Source organism: Oncorhynchus nerka, linkage group LG11 (assembly GCF_034236695.1).
Source record: "Oncorhynchus nerka isolate Pitt River linkage group LG11, Oner_Uvic_2.0, whole genome shotgun sequence".
NCBI lineage: Eukaryota > Metazoa > Chordata > Actinopteri > Salmoniformes > Salmonidae > Oncorhynchus > Oncorhynchus nerka.
Window position 1 is genome coordinate 42,930,260 of NC_088406.1, and position 23,732 is coordinate 42,953,991.

General features: G+C 46.0%; 1 protein-coding gene across 1 annotated transcript in view; it reads right to left on the reverse strand.

Annotated features, from left to right (window-relative positions):
• LOC115136907 (delta and Notch-like epidermal growth factor-related receptor) overlaps positions 1-23,732 on the reverse strand; it is a 90,060-nt gene that overhangs the window by 12,419 nt on the left and 53,909 nt on the right. Inside the window, exons 4-7 of the mRNA XM_029672813.2 lie at positions 10,468-10,631; positions 8,039-8,187; positions 6,945-7,098; positions 5,989-6,102 (exon numbers count right to left, since the gene is read on the reverse strand). Of these exons, the coding sequence (XP_029528673.1) occupies positions 5,989-6,102; positions 6,945-7,098; positions 8,039-8,187; positions 10,468-10,631 (581 nt within the window). The remainder of the gene's footprint in view (positions 1-5,988; positions 6,103-6,944; positions 7,099-8,038; positions 8,188-10,467; positions 10,632-23,732) is intronic.

Consider the following 23,732-nt stretch of genomic DNA (forward strand, 5'->3'; position numbering starts at 1 on the left):
AGCAGACACAGATGAAGACCTAGCTAGCCAGTAACTAGCTAACACCAGACACAGATGAAGACCTAGCTAGCCAGTAACTAGCTAACACCAGACACAGATGAAGACCTAGCTAGCCAGTAACTAGCTAACACCAGACACAGATGAAGACCTAGCTAGCCAGTAACTAGCTAACACCAGACACAGATGAAGACCTAGCTAGCCAGTAACTAGCTAACACCAGACACCGATGAAGACCTAGCTAGCCAGTAACTAGCTAACACCAGACACAGATGAAGACCTAGCTAGCCAGTAACTAGCTAACACCAGACACAGATGAAGACCTAGCTAGCCAGTAACTAGCTAACACCAGACACAGATGAAGACCTAGCTAGCCAGTAACTAGCTAACACCAGACACAGATGAAAGGGGAGACATATACGGTAAGTATCTTCACCATGGATGGAAGTGTAAAATTGTAATTATACTGTATTTGCTGACACGCTTACAGTCAAATGTTGTACAAGGCAGTACTTATTTAAACTAGGTAAGAGAGTATTATGTTACCATTGGTGTATTAACGTGAGAGTTAGGGTCACCTGAATCCAAGTGTTTGACATGGGGGAGGGGATCAGTAACGTTATGATCAAAACTCATCCATGTAGAAGAAACAGTCATTACTTTGATTTGGGTTTTATTCAAATATCATCCAATTTCATGAAAAACATGATTTTGAATGTTCATGACTTTTAAACTGCGCTCTACAACTCAGAGGATTGTGGGTTCAATCACATTGCTAGGCACTCATTGTTGCGTTTTCCTACTTGAACCCTATCCCAAACCTCAACCGTAGCCGCAATTGTCGAGTTTTGACTTTGCTCACTCCCCCTATATGTGCACACACAGACATATAGACACACAACCGCACATCACCTCAGGTGTAGTAGAAAAAGTGACATGACAAGAGGGAGGTAAAGGTGCCAAAAAGGAGGATGTGAAGATAGGAAGGAGGGAAATCACAGCTCGATTCCTTTATCTCTGTAGCAAGATACGTCTGCACTGCACAGTTCTCACACCCTGCTGCATGGTGGCATTTGCCTTGGGCCTTGTTGTCAGGGAGATTGGCTCAGTGTCTGAGCATCAGGACCCCATCTCTCAATTCAATTCTATTCAAGGGGCTTTATTGGCATGGGAGACATATGTTAACATTGCCAAAGCAAGTGAAGTAGAGAATATACAAAAGTGAAATAAACAATACAAATGAACAGTAAACATTACACACACAGAAGTTCCAAAAGAATAGACATTACAAATGTCATATTATGAATATATACAGTGTTGTTACGATGTGCAAATGGTTAAAGTACAAATGGGAAAATAGACATAAATATGGGTTGTATTTACAATGGTGTTTGTTCTTCACTGGTTGCCCTTTTCTTGTGGCAACAGGTCACAAATCTTGCGATGGCACGCTTATTTCACCCAGTAGATATGGGAGTTGATCTAAATCAGATTTGTTTTCAAATTCTTTGTGGATCTGTGTCATCTGAGGGAAATATGTGTCTCTAATATGGTCATACATTTGACAGGAGGTTAGGAAGTGCAGCTCAGTTTCCACCTCATTTTGTGGGCAGTGTGCACATAGCCTGTCTTCTCTTGAGAGCCAGGTCAGCCTACAGCGGCCTTTCTCAATAGCAAGGCTACGCTCACTGAGTCTGTACATAGTCAAAGCTTTCCTTAAGTTTGGGTCAGTCACAATGGTCAGGTATTCTGCCACTGTGGACTCTCTATTTAGGGCCAAATAGCATTCTAGTTTGCTCAGTTTTTTTGTTCATTCTTTCCAATGTGTCAAGTAATTATCTTTTTGTTTTCTCATGATTTAGTTGGGTCTAATTGTGTTGCTGTCCTGGGGCTCTGTGGGGTGTGTTTGTGTTTGTGAACAGAGCGCCAGGACCAGCTTGATTAGGAGACTCTTCTGCAGGTTCATCTCTCAGTAGGTGATGGCTTTGTTATGGAAGGTTTGGGAATCACTTCCTTTTAGGTGCTTGTAGAATTTAACGTTGCTTTTCTAGATTGATAATTAGCGGGTATCGGCCGAATTCTGCTCTGCATGCATTATTTGGTGTTTTGCATTGTACACAGAGGATGTTTTTGCAGAAGTCTGCATGCAGAGTCTCAATTTGGTGTTTGCCCCATTTTGTGAATTATTGGTTGGTGAGCGGACCGCAGACCTCACAACCATAAAGGGCAATGGATTCTATAACTGATTCAAGTATTTTTATCCAGATCCTAATTGGTATGTCAACTTTTATGCTCCTTTTGATGGCATAGAAGGCTCTTCTTGCCTTGTCTCTCAGATCGTTCACATCTTTGTGGAAGTTTCCTGTGGCGTTGATGTTTAGGCCAAGGTGTACAGTTGAAGTTGAAGGTTTACATAGTTTTAATGACTCCGACCTATTTTCTCAACCACTCCACAAATTTCTTGTTAACAAACTCTAGTTTTGGCAAGTCGGTTAGGACATCTACTTTGTGCATGATTACAAGTCATTTTTCCAACTATTGTTTACAGACAGATTATTTCACTGTATCACAATTCCAGTGGGTCAGAAGTTGACATACACTAAGTTGACTGTGTCTTTAAAAAGCTTGGAAAATTCCAGAAAATTATGCCATGGCTTTAGAAGCTTCTGATAGGCTAATTGATATCATTTGAGTCAATTGGAGGTGTACCTGTGGATGTATTTCAAGGGATACCTTCAAACTCAGTGCCTCTTTGCTTGACATCATGGGAAAATCAAAGGAAAGATCTCTGAAAAAAATTGTAGACCTCCACAAGTCTGGATAATCCTTGGGAGCAATTTCTAAACGCCTGAAAATACCACATTCATCTGTACAAACAAAGGTACGCAAATATTAACACCATGGGACCACACCAGCTCTGTCAGGAGCAATGAGCCAAAATTCATCCAACTTATTGTGGGAAGCTTATGGAAGGCTACCCGAAACATTTGACCCAAGTTAAACAATTTAAAGGCAATGCTACCAAATACTAATTGAGTGTATGTAAACTTCTGACCGACTGGGAATGTGATGAAAGAAATAAAAGCTGAAATAATATTTTTCTGACATTTCACATTTAAAATATAGTGGTGATCCTAATTGACCCAAGACAGGGAATTCTTACTAGGATTAAATGTCAGGAATTGTGAAAAATTTAGTTTAAATGCATTTGGCCAAGGTGTATGTAAACTTCCGACTTCAACTGTATATAGTTGTTTGTATGCTCTAGGGCAATGGTGTCTAGATGGAATTTGTAGTCCTGGCGACTGGACCTTTTCGGAACACAATTATTTTGGTCTTACTGAGATTTACTGTCATGGCCCAGGTATGGCAGAATGCCCCCCCCCCCCCCACCTACCTCTGATCATGCTGACAACTCTCCCCAAGACCAAGCTCATAAGTCGCTATGACACAAGGGGGTATGGGTCAGCAGGCATGATAAAGACACACACGCGAGTGCACCCATTCACACATATGCATGCACACACAAACACAGAGGAACCCCCTCTCCACCACACACACACTTTACCAAGCCTGCACACTAAACCAGATTCCCAGGGGAGCTCTGATATGAAAGGAGAGCAGCTTTAGCAGAGCAGCTGTACTCCAATAGAGTTAGGAGTCTAAATATAGCACCTCCGGCCCTCCTGTTCCTCACTGGAGACAGTGCCAGTCCCAGAGCTGAGAGAGACCTCAGAGGACAGACCGAGAGCTAGGAGGACTGCTGGGAGCAACCTCCTCAAGAGGCTCTGGCTGTGTCTGAAATGGTACCCATATATCATCGAGCAGATCGCTCAAGATTGACTTTGAAATTGAACGTCTGTCCATGTCCTGAGGACGTCAATCCCATGACTCTGAATCCGATTGCGCGGTCGATTCCAGTGGTAGACACTCATTTTCTACAGTCTGGTTTTAACCCTATCCCAACCCTTAACTCAACCATTCAGAATGGATGCCTAAAGTTAATGTGTTAACCTTATCCCAACCCTTATTTTCAAGATGTGACATTTGGAGAAACGTGAATAAAAGTCTGAATCTGAAGTCAAATTGGTAAAACCATGAGATATTGTTGCTTTCCTAATAAAGTGCACTACTTTTGGCCAGGGCTCAAAGCCGCTCTGTCATCTGACATGATTGGTCATGAATGGACATGACACCTAATAACCCAACTTGTCATGTTTATGATACTGCTCTGCTATCGAACTACTACTAGTACAAACTGCAGGCCTGCTCACCTGCCATTTGCCTTCAGCAGTGGAATTTTATGATCATAAGCCGTGATTCTGCTATGCTTGCCTCTGCTATTGTCATCATCCATCACTTTATGCACAGCCAAATGAAACCAAATGATCATTAAAGCTCTTCACTGCATGTGTCTCCGGAGACAGTGATAGTTAAAGAGAGGATCTAGAGTAAAGATACTTGTAATTTCTTCTCCAAATAAATGAGACAGTCGAGGTAAATTAACAACAGTACAAGAGTGTCTTTTCCTCACGAACACACCATAATTCCAGGTCGGTCATCTCTTTAGCACTTCACAACGTCTCTGTACTAAGAGGTATGCTACAAAGCAGGATCAATTAGTTAGCCAGCTAACCTTGATAAGCAAACAGAAATAACTATTGATTTTATAGCTAATTTAAAAAGCTAAACTTACATGACATAACATATGTCTATTTGTCTGTCAATTCAATTAGACCATGCCCATTTAAAGCTTATCTTTCTACAAAATAAAAAGTTATCAGAATATGTAGACAACTTAGTTGGCTAACTCCATAATCCTGCTTTGTAGAATACAACTCTGCTATACTGCTGCCCTCACATTCACCTGCCAGAAAACAACTGTGAACCCTAACACATTCTTGACGTCTCTCCTGCTCAGTCTCTCACGACTGGATGGGAATCAGATGGACAGGAGTGTGGAGCTGTCCGCTCCCACTCCTAGTGTGTGTGTGTGTGTGTGTGTATAAACAGAGGTAGAGGTGAGGCAAGGTGCCTCCTCTTCACCCTCCACTGGCTGATTGCGGTCACCAATTCGAGAATGTGATAGGCTAATTGCCATGAAACCCAGTAAAAAAGCTCCAAATGGCAGGATTACCTAACGAGCCTGTTCAATATTTAGTCTCTCTCTCTCTCTCTCACACACACACCTCCTTGTCGCACTAATTACCAAGTGCTGAAGCAGTTTCCACCCCCATTGTTGCACCACAACCATGATCTTTCTGTGAAAACAACCAAAGGAAAAAACTGCTGTGGATGGATAAAAAAATTCTGGTCAGCGTTGGCGTTCTTCCAACAGTGTAAGATTAATAATTGAATCCGAGTTGCGTTGTTAGCAAGACTGTGGATCAGAACTCAGTGACCGCAGGGAATTGTACCTGAAATGTACCATATTTTTTGGACCAGATTTTACATTCATACCTCTGTTGTTTTATTAATGTGTTCGAAGAGGATTATTCCGGAATGGTTTCGCATGGCAGTGTCTGTGTGGGTGTGCGTATTTATAAAAAGCGTGGATTGGCATGCCCTTATTTAGGAGTACTGTGTTTGTCAGAATTTAGTTTTCACGGGCGTAGATTTCCCATGTGGGGAAGAGCCGGTCGTTAGGGCTAGGAGGACTAATTAGACTAGTGGAGGAAAGTTTAAATTAAGCAACGGTCTGGCACAGATAAACACCGAGTAGGCACAGAAACGAACGGCATCGGAACTAGGATATCCTCACACACACACACAGGACAGTCCAACACACACACACAACCAGCTAATGAGGCTCTGAATTTTTTTTTTTTTTTTTTTTTTTTAACAACGTGATATTGTGCAGTACATCCTTGCTATTGTTCATTGCTGTGGATCTGTACATGTTATGGCAATGGTCTGCACTCAGAGCATTGCTGTGCTATTGGTACTGGGGTACCTACTACCCTCAGGGCAGAGTTATGATAAAGTACCTACCCTCAGGGCAGTAGCACCTGGGTCCAGCCAGGCTGCTGGAGCAGGTAGCCCCGTTCCTGCAGGGCTGAGACAGGCAGTGGTCCACCTGCAACTGGCAAAGACCACCCTCGAACCCTGGAGCACACAGACGAAACACAGTGTCACATAGCATTTAACCTAAACACACACAGAAGGAGCCAAACATACACCCGCAACCCTTATGCACTGACATGCAAACCATCCAACTATCGCTATAACAAGAACACACAGAAAAACAAATGTACGCAACACACACACACAGGCCACCCTATGTCTCACACTTCCCCATGACTGTCCATCTTCATTAGCTCATCAGGTCAATTCAAAACAGAACACTCACTCTTCCAAGAACAAGTCAACAAGTCCTGCATCTAGCCAATTACCCCCAACCTTACTACCCATCAATCATGTAGTGCGGTCTCCAAATTGCTCTAGATGAGCCTGTGAGAACCCACTGCCCTCAGTCTGTCTGTCTGTCAGGCAGGCATACCACCACAGTCCTGTAATCACTCTTCTCTAATAAGATGTGGCTGGCCATCAACAACAGCTCCAGCCTCTGCTTCTATAACAAGGCAATTATCCTCTCAGGTGGCTCAAAGCTGCCCTCACTGGTCCGTGCCCGAAATATATCTAATTGACAAGTTGAAAGGGTCGACTCTTCTCTGCGTCCCCTATTTCATTTGGAGACACTCACACACGCAGGCCCCAGGAGATTGGTGGCACCTTAATTGAGGAGAACAGACTCGTGGTAATGACTGGAGCGGAATCGGTGGAATGGCATCAAATACACCAAACACATGGCTTGCAGGTGTTTGGTGCCATTCTCTTTGCTCCATTCTGGCCATTACTATGAGCTGTTCTCCCCTCAGTAGCCTCCTGTGATGCACGCATGTACACACAGACACACACACACAGACACACAAACACACAGTAGTTACCTGGAGGGCAGATACAAGTGAAGTTGCGGCCCTCGTCCCCCTGCCTCAGGTCACTACAGATGGCGTAGTTCTGGCAGGGCTTGAGGTGGCAGGCATCAAACTCCTCACAGAAGATTCCAGAGTAACCATTCTCACACTCACAGAAGAAGGTGCTCTGGAGGTCAGAGGGGTCACTGTCACACACTGACTGACTATAGGTACCAAAACTAGTGCCAGTTTCTCCCAACCACATGACCTGACCAGGATAAACTCATGGCTCTATATGTGACTAGTATAGGGGTTCATGTGATGAGAAGAAAAACTGATGAGACTGAGTGGTCAGATAACATTGTGGAACATAATGCTCAACACTTTGTCTATCACTGGGATGGTTCTGGTTACTGGGGCTACATGCGGCTCAATTGAGATGTACAACCCTGGGATTCTCTATTGTTAGTCCTCTAAACCCCACCCATGCCCTTTTCCTCCCAGCTCCCCAAAGTGTGGTGTGCTAAATCACCCTCTAACACTGCACCTGTAGGCGGGAGGGAAAGAGCTAGCAGGCCCTCAGTCTAACACACGTCTCCTCTCGCCCCTCTCTTCTCCCTTCCTCTCTTCTCCCTTTCTTATTTGTTCTCCCTCTCTTCACTTCTCTTCTCTCCATTTCCTCTCTCTACTCCTCTCTGCTGCAGTAATTATTCTTCTAACTGCAATGCCTCTAGGGACCCAGGGAGCGGGGGAGCCCCAGGGAGCAGTAGGGATGCAGGACTTTATTATTAAGAACTCCGTCTCCATCCCACAATACATTTATATATTTCTCTGTTCCCATGGCAATAAGGTATGGTCTTTATTCTGTCTTGCTTATCTTTTTCTCCACCCAGTCTCCTGTTGCTATGTTACCGCATAGTGTATCATCAAGACAATAGTGTCGCAATCTTTCAATATTCTGCTGAATTACCAGTATATTGAGGGGGGAAATCTGAATATTTTTCTGAATATTGAAAGTGACATGTTAAGCCTTAAAATAGTGTTCACAGGATCAAGCCCAAAGACAAGGGATTGAATCACCAACCCAAGGACAGGTGACATCACATATTTGACCCCTGACCTCTTACCACAGAGGGCTGGGTGATGCACTTCCCCTTCCCAGAGCATTGTGGGTCGCTGAAGCGGCTGCCAGGCTCCACACAGCTGCTGGCCTTCACTGTCAGATTGAGACGCAGGGTGACTTCCGAGCCACTGGGGGTGCCCACGCGCAGCACACCTACAACGGGAGAGAGAAGAAAACAAGATCAATCAAAAAACATTTATTTTATCCTAAGGTCCTAGCTGGTTCACCTTGATAAATATGAAAAGACGGATTAAATGTGAGCAATATTGAATATTGCCAATGTAACTAGAGAGAAAAGTAGGGGAGGTCAACATGGATGTAGGGACAGAGGCCTTGTGTTTAGAGAAGGTGTAGAGAGAAGTAATGGTTCCTTGCAAAGAAGATTTTGGTCAAACGTGTCCGCTTCTACACAAGTTTTCTATCTTAACACCATCGTACGTAACATTGACCAGAACACCTTGTGTTTGACAAATGTTCTAGGAGGGGTTGCTTATAGATAATTGCCTAGATAAGACACCTCTAGCTTCCACTGAAAAAGAGAAATGTATTTCCTGGCAACTAACTATTAGAGAAATGGAGAGGAAAAGGCCATGCTAGCAAATATGAATCAAAACCAAAATAGATTAGTTATTGTTTTGTTATTTATGTGTCATGTGACACACAGTAGACTGCTACCAGAAGCCTTTATTTTAAAATAGCCTCAAAGTGAAGATTAACAGCTGTTATTAGGGACCTGCTATGAGCCAATGAGGCGTGAGCAAAGCCAGGACGAGAGTCATTGCCACAGCAAAGCCCTGCAGCCAATCAGGCGCCTATAAAAGCTGGTCCCCTAACACCTCACCATTTTCTGGTTAGGTCAGCCCAATAACGTCTGTTCCTCACAACACAAACTCACAAATGCAAAGTCACTGCTCTCTGATGCAGCACTTACATGCACACACACACTTACACTGCATTTAGACAGGCAGATTTTCACTAATTGGTCTTTTGACCAATCACATCAGATCATTTCACATCAGATCTTTTTCAGAGCTTAACTGATTGGTCAAAAGACTAATTAGTGAGGGGGAAATATTAGAATTGGGCTGCCTGCCTGAATGCACGCACACTGTAAAAAAAGATTAAACTCACAATTGTAAGGCAACCAACTGCAATATGACTAAGTTTGCTCAACAAAATGCTCACACACAAACTTTTTGTTGTGAGTGAGCAAATTCACAATTTGCAGCTGGTTGCCTTACAATTGTGAGTTGAATCATATACATATATATATTTTTACAATCCACTCTGCCACCATTATTTCATTCACACTAGCTGTCTCAGATGTACGAACATGTGGTACATGCGTGCACGAGTGGGAGTGTGTATGCATTTGTTTGTGTTGACTGCATGTTTTCGCATGTGAGACAGATTATGTGAGATGCACACAAGCACACACACATATCTCCACAGCAGCCTTGCTCTCAAGGACATGACTAATTTACTATCCAGGGTCTTTAACGGGTAAACAACCAAACACGATAGACAGAAAAACGACTCTCACTCTTTCTCTCTCCTTTTCTCTCTCTCTCTCTCTTTAATTCTCTCTCTCCTCCCTCACTCCCCAGACAGAGCCGCAGGACCTCAGGCGGAGTGTCTCCAGCCAGCTCAAGGTCAGTGGACAGACAGGCTGAGACCTAATACAGCAGTGTTGGTATGGAGACCACGCACAGGGGTCAAGTAGACGATTCACTAAAGGGAAGGACACCAATTACGACGCCGCACCTGCTGGAATCCACCGAACCTTCAGACGTACGTTACTGTAACATTCCTCATTGAAAATAGACTTAACGATAAAATATGCGGAAAAACAACAAACCTGAATTGCAGAGCCAAGTGTTTATGTGCGTCAGCCCCATACAAATGAGCCATTATCATACTGTTTATGAATTGTATGGATATTGTGCTCTTGATTGACATTCCATGCAAATTACTGATCCATTACTGAACACTGCAGAGAATGTGAATGTTAGTATTGAAAACATGATGGAATACCATTCCATCCTAATTACCCAATGGGCTTGTTTGATCAGGGGCGTATATCTCTGACTTTAAGGTACCTTATACTAATAAACTACGAGTATCTTCTAAATAGGAATATGTATAATATGCACTTTTATCACTATATGTGCTATGCAAAGATTCATTCCCTTGGAGTTGAAGATAGCCATCTCCAATGCAAAATACAGTTGGCACCAATGACAGGTTGTCAGAATGGTGATAGCACTATAGCACCTGCACATTTACCACCAAATGGACAGACAGAATAAAGTAACCTATATTCCTACATATGCTTTTTAACAGTTGTATTGAGGTGGCGGGAAGTCTTCTGTTCCACATAGGAACAGACGGGATTACGTAAGTAAGTAAATTGAGATGGAGGAGGGGCCTTACTGAGGAAGTAGTTGTGTCCAAGGGGGAGGGAGTGGTCAGGGACCACCAGTCCATCTGAGGCCTGCTGGAACCACATGATGGTCCCCTCCACCAAGGAGGAACGCTGGAAGCCATCCTCTCCAACACGCCAAAGGACGGGCGCTCCACTCACATTCACTACGATCCTAAAGGGAGAGGGAGAGGGAGTGTGAGAGAGAAAGAGAGAGTCCTCGAAACCAGACACTTTAGTTACCAGCCTGCTACAGTGCATTCAGAAAGTATTCATATCCCTTCATTTATTCAACATTTAGTTGTGTTACAGACATAATTCCAAATTGATTAAAACACACATAATTCCCCATGATGACAAAGTGAAAACATGTTTTTTTATATGTATTACAAATTAAATACAGAAATATCTGATTTATATATATGCATTGCTTGCTGTTTGGGGTTTTAGGCTGGGTTTCTGTACAGCACTTTGAGATATCAGCTGATGTACGAAGGGCTATATAAATAAATTTGATTTGATATAAGTATTCACAACCTTTGCTTTGACACTCCAAATTGAGCACCCTTTGCCTTGATGACAGCTTTGCACACTCTTGGCATTCTCTCAACCAGCTTCACCTGGAATGCTTTTCCAACAGTCTTGAAGGAGTTCCCACATATGCTGAGCACTTGTTGGCTGCTTTTCATTCACTCTGAGGTCCAACTCATCCCAAACCATTTCAATTAGGTTGAGGTTGGGTGATTTTGGAGGCCAGGTTATCTGATGCAGCTTTGGGGTGTGTTGGTTCATTGTCCTGTTGAAAAATAAATGATATTCCCACTAAGCGCAAACCAGATGGGACGGCTTATCGCTGCAGAATGCTGTGGTATCCATGCTGGTTAAGTGTGCCTTGAATTCTAAATAAATCACAGACAGTGTCACCAGCAAAGCACACCCACACCATCATACCTCCTCCTCCATGCTTCTTGGTGGGAACCACACATGCGGAGATCATCCGTTCACCTAATCTGCATCTCACAAAGACACGGCGGTTGGAACCAAAAATCTCAAATTTGGACTTTGTTTTCACTTTTTCATTATGGGGGGAGAACACAACAAAATGTCAAATAAGTCAAGGGATGTGAATACCTTCTAAAGGCACGGTATACATTTTATAAGACACACAACCACCATGCTAATAGGATGGAATGGTAGACATGAGTAATGCCTGGTCCTGTCTGTCTCAGTGGGGGGTACTATACTGCTTACTGTGGTGACTGTACAGCTCTGAAGGCCAGGGAGTAGAGTTATAACTGCTGTGGTCAAGGGTCATTACTCATCTGACTTTTGGCCAATTACTGGAAAAGACCGTCTCCCTACACAGACAGACAGTGTCAGCAAAGCAGACGCGCTCCAACTCAACACAAGACCAGCTACACTCCCAGACTCCTCCCACTGGCTGAGTCATGCACAGATAAATAAACACAAACAGGTAAGTAAGTAAGTATTGACCTTTCAAAAGCATTTGATAGCATTGAGCACCATTTTTTGTTGTTGCATAAATTACAAACTTATGGCCTTCGAAATAGAGACCTCGACTGGTTTAGGAGTTACTTAGTTAATAGGAAACAGTTTTGTGCAACAGCACAGTTTTGGAGTTCAAAGAACGTGCCCTGTTGAGATTCCTCAAGGTTTGATCCTTGGCCCATAGCTTATTTATTTTAAAATTGATGTTAATTACAATTTTGATTGTGTACATGTTATATTGTTTGCTGATGACACCAACATCTTTCTGTCTGATAAAGATGGTCAGAAATTGATCGATAAAATTATTTAGTAATAAAAAAAAATTGGACGACTGGTTTAAAGAATTAAGATGTCTTTAAATTAGGGCCGTCAACGTTAGCGAGTTAATAATGCATTTATGCGCTACATGTTTATCGGCGTACTTTTTTTACACCGTTAATCGCGTCACCATTTCTTCACTGCACGGAAACTTTTAAGAGCATGCGTTTCCGTAACGGACCTTTTTAAGCACAGGACACAACACGAAACACAGCTACAGTCAATGCTTGCGCAGTAACATTGCTGAAGGCCATGTGTCTGTAGCCAAAATCATGTAAAAGCTATGCCCAATATTACCAGAGCTATATATTTTTATTTTTCCCCGCCACGGATTTGTGCCCATGTCGCGGGCCGTTTTTTTAAATACACACGAGCCGCAATTTTGGGTTTTGATAACGAACAACACTGTTTAGCTAGCTAGTCATGTCAACTTGACGACTGACTAGGCTATGCACAAATGTGGATGGCACAGGAAGAACTGAAAAGGAATAGGCGACTCCCAGAGATGCTTCAAAGGCAGGCTGCATATACAAGAGTGTGTGTGTGTGTGAGTAAGTGACAGAGAGAAGGTATGGGAGGGAGGAGGAGTGTGTACGCCTATCTGTGTAAAGTTATCTGAACAGTACAGATGGTTAGTTTTCATAACATTGTTGGACAAGTTGAAAAACTGTGTTCTTTGTATCCATAGAGCCAGTAGTGTTTTCCTGTAGTCACACTCCTTTAGAATGCCTGAAGCTTTAACAGTACTTAAAGCTGTGTGTGTAGGTCCTGTGCGCAAGTGTTCAACTTTTTCTACCCAGTTTTGATCTTGTCTCATCACTGCAATGCCCCAACGGGCTCAGGAGAGGTCCTCTGAGACATGACCCGCCAAACTGCACTTTTTAACACCCGGCGCTTAACCCGGAAGCCAGCTGCACCAATGTGTTGGAAGAAACACCATTCAAATGAAGACCGAAATCAGCCTGCAGGCTCCTGGCCCGCCACAAGGAGTCGCTAGAGCGCGATGAGCCAACTATAGTCCCCCTAGCCAAACCCTCCCCTAAGCCGGACAACGCTGGACTTATTGTGCGCCGCCCTATGGGACTCCCGGTCACAGCCGGTTGTGACACAGCCTAGGATCAAACCCGGTTCTGTAGTGACGCCTCAGTCTAAAGCGATGCAGTGCTTTAGACTGCTGCGCCACTCGGGAGGCCCACACCTTGTTATTTTTTATTTGACTTTTTTATTAATGTACTGCAATGTTGAGGGAGCAAGCACATAAGCATTTCACAGCACATTTTATACCTGCTGTAAACTGTGTATGTGACGAATACAATAAGATTTTAAATAAGTTAACAAACAATCTCTCTCTCTCTACCATCTTCCATTCAGCCTCTTTCTCATTGGTATGCCTAAAGTGATGTGTGTGTGTGTGTGTGTGTCTGCATGTGAGCTTAGCACACCAACACAATACAACAACGATATTTGCCTACAGCCAAGAGCGGAGACTGTTATGCTGATAAAGAACTCATATGTTTCCACTCCCCCATCATTTATAAAGAGACACTATGCATTGACCACTTTGAATGACCAATAAAGGACATTTGTGATGCTTGCTTAAATCAGAACACATTGGAGTCAGGCACTATACTTGGGAAACACAATGGAGGTAATTTGCTACCATTGGGGTTGTGACTGAATAATGAAAGACTGCAAGTTCCATGTAAATGACACAGGACGATAATCATAAGACAATGATCTCAAGGGAAGACAGATGTAGTGCAGTCTCCAGTGTGGTTTTAAGCAGAACTATAGTTCACTTGGGAGAGAGGGAGAGGTAAGGATAAACAGGGGAGAGAGGGAGAGGTTAGGATAAACAGGGGAGAGAGGGAGAGGTTAGGATAAACAGGGGAGAGAGGAGGGGTTAGGATAAACAGGGGAGAGAGGGAGGGGTTAGGATAAATAGGGGAGAGAGGGAGAGGTTAGGATAAACAGGGGAGAGAGGGAGGGTTAGGATAAACAGGGGAGGGAGAGGGGAGGGTATAGGATAACAGGAGAGAGGTGAGGGATAGGATAAACAGGGAGAGGGAGAGGTTAGGATAACAGGAGAGAGGGAGAGGTTAGGATAAACAGGGGAGAGAGGGAGAGGTTAGGATAACAGGAGAGAGAGGAGAGGTTAGGATAAACAGGGGAGAGAGGGAGGGGTTAGGAAAACAGGGGAGAGAGGGAGAGGTTAGGATAAACAGGGGAGAGAGGGAGAGGTTAGGATAAACAGGGAGAGAGGAGGGGTTAGGATAAACAGGGGAGAGAGGGAGTATAGGATAAATAGGGAGAGAGGAGAGAGAGGATAGGATAAACAGGGAGAGAGGGAGGGGTTAGGATAAACAGGGAGAGAGGGAGGGGTTAGGATAAACAGGGAGGGGAGGGAGAGGGAGAGTATAGGATAACAGGAGAGAGAGTGAGAGGATAGGATAAACAGGGAGAGAGGGAGAGGTTAGGATAAACAGGGGAGAGAGGGAGGGGTTAGGATAAACAGGGGAGAGAGGGAGGGTTAGGATAAACAGGGGAGAGAGGAGGAGGGTTAGGATAAACAGGGGAGAGAGGAGGGGTTAGGATAAACAGGGGAGAGAGGGAGAGTTAGGATAAACAGGAGAGAGAGGAGAGGATAGGATAAACAGGGGAGAGAGGGAGAGGTTAGGATAAACAGGGGAGAGAGGAGGGTTAGGATAAACAGGGGAGAGGGGAGAGTATAGGATAAACAGGAGAGAGAGTGAGAGGATAGGATAAACAGGGGAGAGAGGGAGAGGTTAGGATAAACAGGGAGAGAGGAGGGGTTAGGATAAACAGGGGAGAGAGGAGAGGGGTTAGGATAAACAGGGGAGAGAGGGAGGGGTTAGGATAAACAGGGGAGAGAGGGAGGGGTTAGGATAAACAGGGGAGAGAGGGAGGGTTAGGATAAACAGGGGAGAGAGGGAGGGGTTAGGATAAACAGGGGAGGGAGGGAGAGGGGAGGTTAGGATAAACAGGAGAGAGAGTGAGAGGATAGGATAAACAGGGAGAGAGGGAGAGGTTAGGATAAACAGGGGAGAGAGGGAGAGGTTAGGATAAACAGGGGAGAGGGGAGAGTATAGGATAACAGGAGAGAGAGTGAGAGGATAGGATAAACAGGGGAGAGAGGGAGGGGTTAGGATAAACAGGGGAGAGAGGGAGAGGTTAGGATAAACAGGGAGAGAGAGGAGAGGATAGGATAAACAGGGGAGAGAGGAGAGGTTAGGATAAACAGGGGAGAGAGGGAGGTTAGGATAAATAGGGGAGAGAGGGAGGGGTTAGGATAAACAGGGAGAGAGGGAGAGGTTAGGATAAACAGGGGAGAGAGGGAGAGGGGTTAGGATAAACAGGGGAGGGAGGGAGAGGGGAGAGTATAGGATAACAGGAGAGAGAGTGAGAGGATAGGATAAACAGGGAGAGAGGGAGAGGTTAGGATAAACAGGGGAGAGAGGGAGAGGTTAGGATAAACAGGGGAGAGAGGGAGGGGTTAGGATAAACAGGGGAGAGGGGAGGGGTTAGGATAAACAGGGGAGAGAGGGAGGGGTTAGGATAAACAGGGGAGAGGGAGGGGAGGGAGAGAGGAGAGGTTAGGATAAACAGGAGAGAGAGAGAGAGGATAGGATAAACAGGGGAGAGAGGGAGGGTTAGGATAAACAGGGAGAGAGGGAGGGGTTAGGATAAACAGGGGAGAGAGGGAGGGGTTAGGATAAACAGGGGAGAGAGGGAGGGGTTAGGATAAACAGGGGAGAGAGGAGGGTTAGGATAAACAGGGGAGAGAGGGAGGGTTAGGATAAACAGGGGAGAGAGGGAGGGGTTAGGATAAACAGGGGAGAGAGGAGAGGGTAGGATAAACAGGAGAGAGGGAGAGGTTAGGATAAACAGGGGAGAGAGGGAGGTTAGGATAAACAGGGGGAGAGAGGGAGAGTTAGGATAAACAGGGGAGAGAGGGAGAGGATAGGATAAACAGGAGAGAGGAGAGGTTAGGATAAACAGGGGAGAGAGGGAGAGGTTAGGATAAACAGGGGAGGGAGAGGTATAGGATAACAGGAGAGAGAGTGAGAGGATAGGATAAACAGGGGAGAGAGGGAGGTTAGGATAAACAGGGAGAGAGGGAGAGGATTAGGATAAACAGGGGAGAGAGAGGTTAGGATAAACAGGAGAGAGGAGAGTAGGATAAACAGGGGAGAGAGGGAGAGGTTAGGATAAACAGGGGAGAGGGGGAGGTTAGGATAAACAGGGGAGAGAGGAGGGGTTAGGATAAACAGGGAGAGAGAGAGGAGAGAGTAGAACAGGGATAAGAGGGAGGGGTTAGGATAAACAGGGGAGAGAGGGAGGGTTAGGATAAACAGGGAGAGAGGAGAGGTTAGGATAAACAGGGGAGAGAGGGAGAGGTTAGGATAAACAGGGGAGAGAGAGGGAGGGGTTAGGATAAACAGGGGAGAGAGGGAGAGGTTAGGGAGAGTAAACAGGGGAGAGAGGAGAGGATAGGATAAACAGGGGAGAGAGGAGAGGTTAGGATAAACAGGGGAGAGAGGGAGAGGTTAGGATAAACAGGGGAGGAGGGAGAGGGGAGAGTATAGGATAACAGGAGAGAGAGTGAGAGGATAGGATAAACAGGGGAGAGAGGGAGAGGTTAGGATAAACAAGAGAGGAGAGGGAGAGTTAGGATAAACAGGGAGAGAGAGAGAGGATAGGATAAACAGGGGAGAGAGGAGAGGTTAGGATAAACAGGGAGGGGGAGGGAGAGTATAGGATAACAGGGAGAGAGAGTGAGAGGATAGGATAAACAGGGAGAGAGGGAGAGGATAGGATAAACAGGGGAGAGAGGAGGGATAGGATAAACAGGGGGAGAGGAGAGGAGGAGGTTAGGATAAACAGGGGAGAGAGGAGAGGAGGTTAGGATAAACAGGGAGAGAGGGAGAGGTTAGGATAAACAGGGGAGAGAGGGAGGGGTTAGGATAAACAGGGGAGGGAGGGAGAGGGGAGAGTATAGGATAAACAGGAGAGAGAGGAGAGGATAGGATAAACAGGGAGAGAGGGAGAGGTTAGGATAAACTGGAGGGAGGGAGAGGGGAGAGTATAGGATAACAGGGAGAGAGGAGAGGGATAGGATAAACAGGGAGAGAGGGAGAGGTTAGGATAAACAGGGGAGAGGAGGGAGGGGGATTAGGATAAACAGGGAGGATAAACAGAGAGGGGAGGTTAGGATAAACAGGGGAGAGGGAGAGGGGTTAGGATAAACAGGGAGAGGGAGGATAAACAGGAGAGGGTTAGGATAACAGGGGAGAGAGTGAGAGGATAGGATAAACAGGGAGAGAGGGTTAGGATAAACAGGGAGGGGGGAGGGAGAGAGGGAGGGGTTAGGATAAACAGGGGAGAGAGGGAGTTAGGATAAACAGGGGAGAGAGGGAGGGTTAGAGGGAGGGAGAGTATAGGATAACAGGAGAGAGAGAGGATAGGATAAACAGGGGAGAAAGGGAGGGGAAACAGGGGAGGAGGAGGTTAGGATAAACAGGGAGAGAGGGAGGGGTTAGGATAAACAGGGGAGAGAGGGAGGGGTTAGGATAAACAGGGGAGAGAGGAGGGGTTAGGATAAACAGGGGAGAGAGGGAGGGGTTAGGATAAACAGGGAGAGAGGGAGAGGTTAGGATAAACAGGGGAGAGAGGGAGGGGTTAGGATAAACAGGGGAGGGAGGAGAGGGAGAGTATAGGATAACAGGAGAGAGAGTGAGAGGATAGGATAAACAGGGGAGAGAGGGAGAGGTTAGGATAAACAGGGAGAGAGGAGAGGTTAGGATAAACAGGGGAGGGAGGGAGAGGGGAGAGTATAGGATAACAGGAGAGAGAGTGAGAGGATAGGATAAACAGGGGAGAGAGGGAGAGGTTAGGATAAACAGGAGGAGAGGGAGAGGTTAGGATAAACAGGAGAGAGAGTGAGAGGATAGGATAAACAGGGAGAGAGGGAGAGGTTAGGATAAACAGGAGGAGGAGGGAGAGTTAGGATAACAGGGGAGAGTGAGAGGATAGGATAAACAGGGGAGAGAGGAGAGTATAGGATAACAGGAGAGAGAGGGAGAGGATAGGATAAACAGGGGAGAGAGGGAGAGGTTAGGATAAACAGGGGAGGGAGGGGATAAACAGGGGAGAGAGGGAGGGGTTAGGATAAACAGGGGAGAGAGGGAGGGGTTAGGATAAACAGGGGAGAGAGGGAGGGGTTAGGATAAACAGGGAGGGAGGGAGAGGGAGAGTATAGGATAAACAGGAGAGAGAGTGAGAGGATAGGATAAACAGGGAGAGAGGGAGAGGTTAGGATAAACAGGAGGGAGAGGAGAGTATAGGATAAACAGGGAGAGTGAGAGGATAGGATAAACAGGGAGAGAGGAGAGGTTAGGATAAACAGGGGGAGGGAGAGGGGAGAGTTAGGATAAACAGGGGAGAGAGGAGAGGATAGGATAAACAGGGAGAGAGGGAGAGGTTAGGTTAAACAGGGGAGAGGGAGAGGGGAGGTATAGGATAACAGGGGAGAGAGTGAGAGGATAGGATAAACAGGGGAGAGAGGAGAGGATAGGATAAACAGGGGAGAGAGTGAGAGGATAGGATAAACAGGGGCGAGAGGGAGGGTTAGGAGGAGGGGATAAACAGGGGAGAGAGGAGGGGTTAGGATAAACAGGGAGAGAGGGAGAGGTTAGGATAAACAGGGAGAGAGGGAGAGGTTAGGATAAACAGGGGAGGGAGAGGGGAGAGTATAGGATAACAGGAGAGAGAGGAGAGGATAGGATAAACAGGGAGAGAGGGAGAGGTTAGGATAAACAGGGGAGGGAGAGGGGGAGAGTATAGGATAACAGGAGAGAGTGAGAGGATAGGATAAACAGGGGAGAGAGGGAGGGGTTAGGATAAACAGGGGAGAGAGGGAGGGGTTAGGATAAACAGGGGAGAGAGGGAGGGGTTAGGATAAACAGGGGAGAGAGGGAGGGGTTAGGATAAACAGGGAGAGAGGAGAGGTTAGGATAAACAGGGGAGAGAGGGAGGGGTTAGGATAAACAGGGAGGGAGGGAGAGGGAGAGTATAGGATAAACAGGAGAGAGAGGAGAGGATAGGATAAACAGGGGAGAGAGGGAGAGGTTAGGATAAACAGGGGAGAGAGGGAGAGGTTAGGATAAACAGGGGAGAGAGGAGGGGTTAGGATAAACAGGGGAGAGAGGGAGGGGTTAGGATAAACAGGGGAGAGGGAGAGGGTTAGGATAAACAGGAGAGAGGGAGGGGTTAGGATAAACAGGAGAGAGGGAGGGGTTAGGATAAACAGGGGAGAGAGGGAGGGGTTAGGATAAACAGGGGAGGGAGGGAGAGGAGTATAGGATAACAGGGGAGAGAGAGAGAGGTTAGGATAAACAGGGGAGAGAGGGAGAGGTTAGGATAAACAGGGAGAGAGGGAGAGGTTAGGATAAACAGGGAGAGAGGGAGGGTTAGGATAAACAGGGGAGGGAGGGAGAGGGGAGAGTATAGGATAACAGGAGAGAGAGTGAGAGGATAGGATAAACAGGGGAGAGAGGGAGAGGTTTGAATAAACGGGAGGGAGGGAGAGGGGAGAGTATAGGATAACGGGAGAGAGTGAGAGGATAGGATAAACAGGGGAGAGAGGGAGAGGTTAGGATAAACAGGGGAGGGAGGGAGGGGAGAGTATAGGATAAACAGGGAGAGTGAGAGGATAGGATAAACAGGGAGAGAGGGAGAGGTTAGGTTAAACAGGGAGAGGAGGGAGAGGAGGAGAGTATAGGATAACAGGGAGAGAGTGAGAGGATAGGATAAACAGGGAGAGAGGGAGAGTTAGGATAAACAGGGAGAGAGGAGAGGATAGGATAAACAGGGGCGAGAGGGAGAGGTTAGGTTAAACAGGGAGGGAGGGGATAAACAGGGGAGAGAGGGAGGGGTTAGGATAAACAGGGGAGAGAGGGAGAGGTTAGGATAAACAGGGAGAGAGGGAGAGGTTAGGATAAACAGGGGGGAGGGAGAGGGGAGAGTTAGGATAACAGGAGAGAGAGTGAGAGGATAGGATAAACAGGGGAGAGAGGGAGAGGTTAGGATAAACGGGAGGGAGGGAGAGGGAGAGTATAGGATAAACGGGAGAGAGTGAGAGGATAGGATAAACAGGGAGAGAGGGAGGGGTTAGGATAAACAGGGGAGAGAGGAGGGGTTAGGATAAACAGGGAGAGAGGGAGGGGTTAGGATAAACAGGGAGAGAGAGGAGGGGTTAGGATAAACAGGGAGAGAGGGAGAGGTTAGGATAAACAGGGGAGAGAGGAGGGGTTAGGATAAACAGGGAGGGAGGGAGAGGGAGAGTATAGGATAACAGGAGAGAGAGTGAGAGGATAGGATAAACAGGGGAGAGAGGAGAGGTTAGGATAAACAGGGAGAGAGGGAGGGTTAGGATAAACAGGGAGAGAGGGAGTGGTTAGGATAAACAGGGGAGGGAGGGAGGGGAGAGTATAGGATAACAGGAGAGAGAGTGAGAGGATAGGATAAACAGGGGAGAGAGGGAGGGGTTAGGATAAACAGGGAGAGAGGGAGGGGTTAGGATAAACAGGGGAGAGAGGGAGAGGTTAGGATAAACAGGAGAGAGGGGGGTTAGGATAAACAGGGAGGGAGGAGAGGAGAGTATAGGGATAAACAGGAGAGAGAGTGAGAGGATAGGATAAACGGGAGAGAGGGAGAGGTTAGGATAAACAGGGAGAGAGGGGGAGAGGTTAGGATAAACAGGGGAGGGAGAGGGAGAGTATAGGATAACAGGAGAGAGAGTGAGAGGATAGGATAAACAGGAGAGAGGGAGGGGTTAGGATAAACAGGGGAGAGAGGGAGAGGTTAGGATAAACAGGGGAGAGAGGAGAGGTTAGGATAAACAGGGAGGGAGGGAGAGGGGTATAGGATAACAGGAGAGAGAGTGAGAGGATAGGATAACAGGAGAGAGAGTGAGAGGATAGGATAAACAGGGGAGAGAGGGAGAGGTTAGGATAAACGGGAGGGAGGGAGAGGGGAGAGTATAGGATAACGGGAGAGAGTGAGAGGATAGGATAAACAGGGGAGAGAGGGAGAGGTTAGGATAAACAGGGGAGGGAGGGAGAGGGGAGAGTATAGGATAACAGGGGAGAGAGTGAGAGGATAGGATAAACAGGGGAGAGAGGGAGAGGTTAGGTTAAACAGGGGAGGGAGGGAGAGGGGAGAGTATAGGATAACAGGGGAGAGAGTTTTATTTTATTTTATTTCACCTTTATTTAACCAGGTAAGCAAGTTGAGAACAAGTTCTCATTTACAATTGCGACCTGGCCAAGATAAAGCAAAGCAGTTCGACACATACAACGACACAGAGTTACACATGGAGTAAAACAAACATACAGTCAATAATACAGTAAAAAAACAAAACAAAAAAAACAAGTCTATATACAATGTGAGCAAATTAGGTGAGAAGGGATGTAAAGGCAAAAAAGGCCATGGTGGCAAAGTAAATACAATATAGCAAGTAAAACACTGGAATGGTAGTATTGCAATGGAAGAATGTGCAAAGTAGAAATAAAAATAATGGGGTGCAAAGAGCAAAATAAATAAATAAATTAAATACAGTTGGGAAAGAGGTAGTTGTTTGGGCTAAATTATAGGTGGGCTATGTACAGGTGCAGTAATCTGTAAGATGCTCTGACAGTTGGTGCTTAAAGCTAGTGAGGGAGATAAGTGTTTCCAATTTAAGAGATTTTGTAGTTCGTTCAGTCATTGGCAGCAGAGAACTGGAAGGAGAGGCGGCCAAAGAAAGAATTGGTTTTGGGGGTGACTAGAGAGATATACCTGCTGGAGCGTGTGCTACAGGTGGGAGATGCTATGGTGACCAGCGAGCTGAGATAAGGGGGACTTTACCTAGCAGGGTCTTGTAGATGACATGGAGCCAGTGGGTTTGGCGACGAGTATGAAGCGAGGGCCAGCCAACGAGAGCGTACAGGTCGCAATGGTGGGTAGTATATGGGGCTTTGGTGACAAACGGATAGCACTGTGATAGACTGCATCAATTTGTTGAGTAGGGTATTGGAGGCTATTTTGTAAATGACATCGCCAAAGTCGAGGATTGGTAGGATGGTCAATTTTACAAGGGTATGTTTGGCAGCATGAGTGAAGGATGCTTTGTTGCGAAATAGGAAGCCAATTCTAGATTTAACTTTGGATTGGAGATGTTTGATATGGGTCTGGAAGGAGAGTTTACAGTCTAACCAGACACCTAAGTATTTGTAGTTGTCCACGTATTCTAAGTCAGAGCCGTCCAGAGTAGTGATGTTGGACAGGCGGGTAGGTGCAGGTAGCGATCGGTTGAAGAGCATGCATTTAGTTTTACTTGTATTTAAGAGCAATTGGAGGCCACGGAAGGAGAGTTGTATGGCATTGAAGCTTGCCTGGAGGGTTGTTAACACAGTGTCCAAAGAAGGGCCGGAAGTATACAGAATGGTGTCGTCTGCATAGAGTTGGATCAGAGACTCACCAGCAGCAAGAGCGACCTCATTGATGTATACAGAGAAGAGAGTCGGTCCAAGAATTGAACCCTGTGGCACCCCCATAGAGACTGCCAGAGGTCCGGACAGCAGACCCTCCGATTTGACACACTGAACTCTATCAGAGAAGTAGTTGGTGAACCAGGCGAGGCAATCATTTGAGAAACCAAGGCTGTCGAGTCTGCCGATGAGGATGTGGTGGTTGACAGAGTCGAAAGCCTTGGCCAGATCAATGAATACGGCTGCACAGTAATGTTTCTTATCGATGGCGGTTAAGATATCGTTTAGGACCTTGAGCGTGGCTGAGGTGCACCCATGACCAGCTCTGAAACCAGATTGCATAGCAGAGAAGGTATGGTGAGATTCGAAATGGTCGGTAATCTGTTTGTTGACTTGGCTTTCGAAGACCTTAGAAAGGCATGGTAGGATAGATATAGGTCTGTAGCAGTTTGGGTCAAGAGTGTCCCCCTTTGAAGAGGGGATGACCGCAGCTGCTTTCCAATCTTTGGGAATCTCAGATGACACGAAAGAGAGGTTGAACAGGCTAGTAATAGGGGTGGCAACAATTTCAGGAGAGATAATTTTAGAAAGAAAGGGTCCAGATTGTCTAGCCCGGCTGATTTGTAGGGGTCCAGATTTTTCAGCTCTTTCAGAACTTCAGCTGAATGGATTTGGGAGAAGGAGAAATGGGGAAGGCTTGGGCGAGTTGCTGTTGGGGGTGCAGTGCTGTTGACCGGGGTAGGAGTTGCCAGGTGGAAAGCATGGCCAGCCGTAGAAAAATGCTTATTGAAATTCTCAATTATGGTGGATTTATCAGTGGTGACAGTGTTTCCTATCTTCAGTGCAGTGGGCAGCTGGGAGGAGGTGTTCTTATTCTCCATGGACTTTACAGTGTCCCA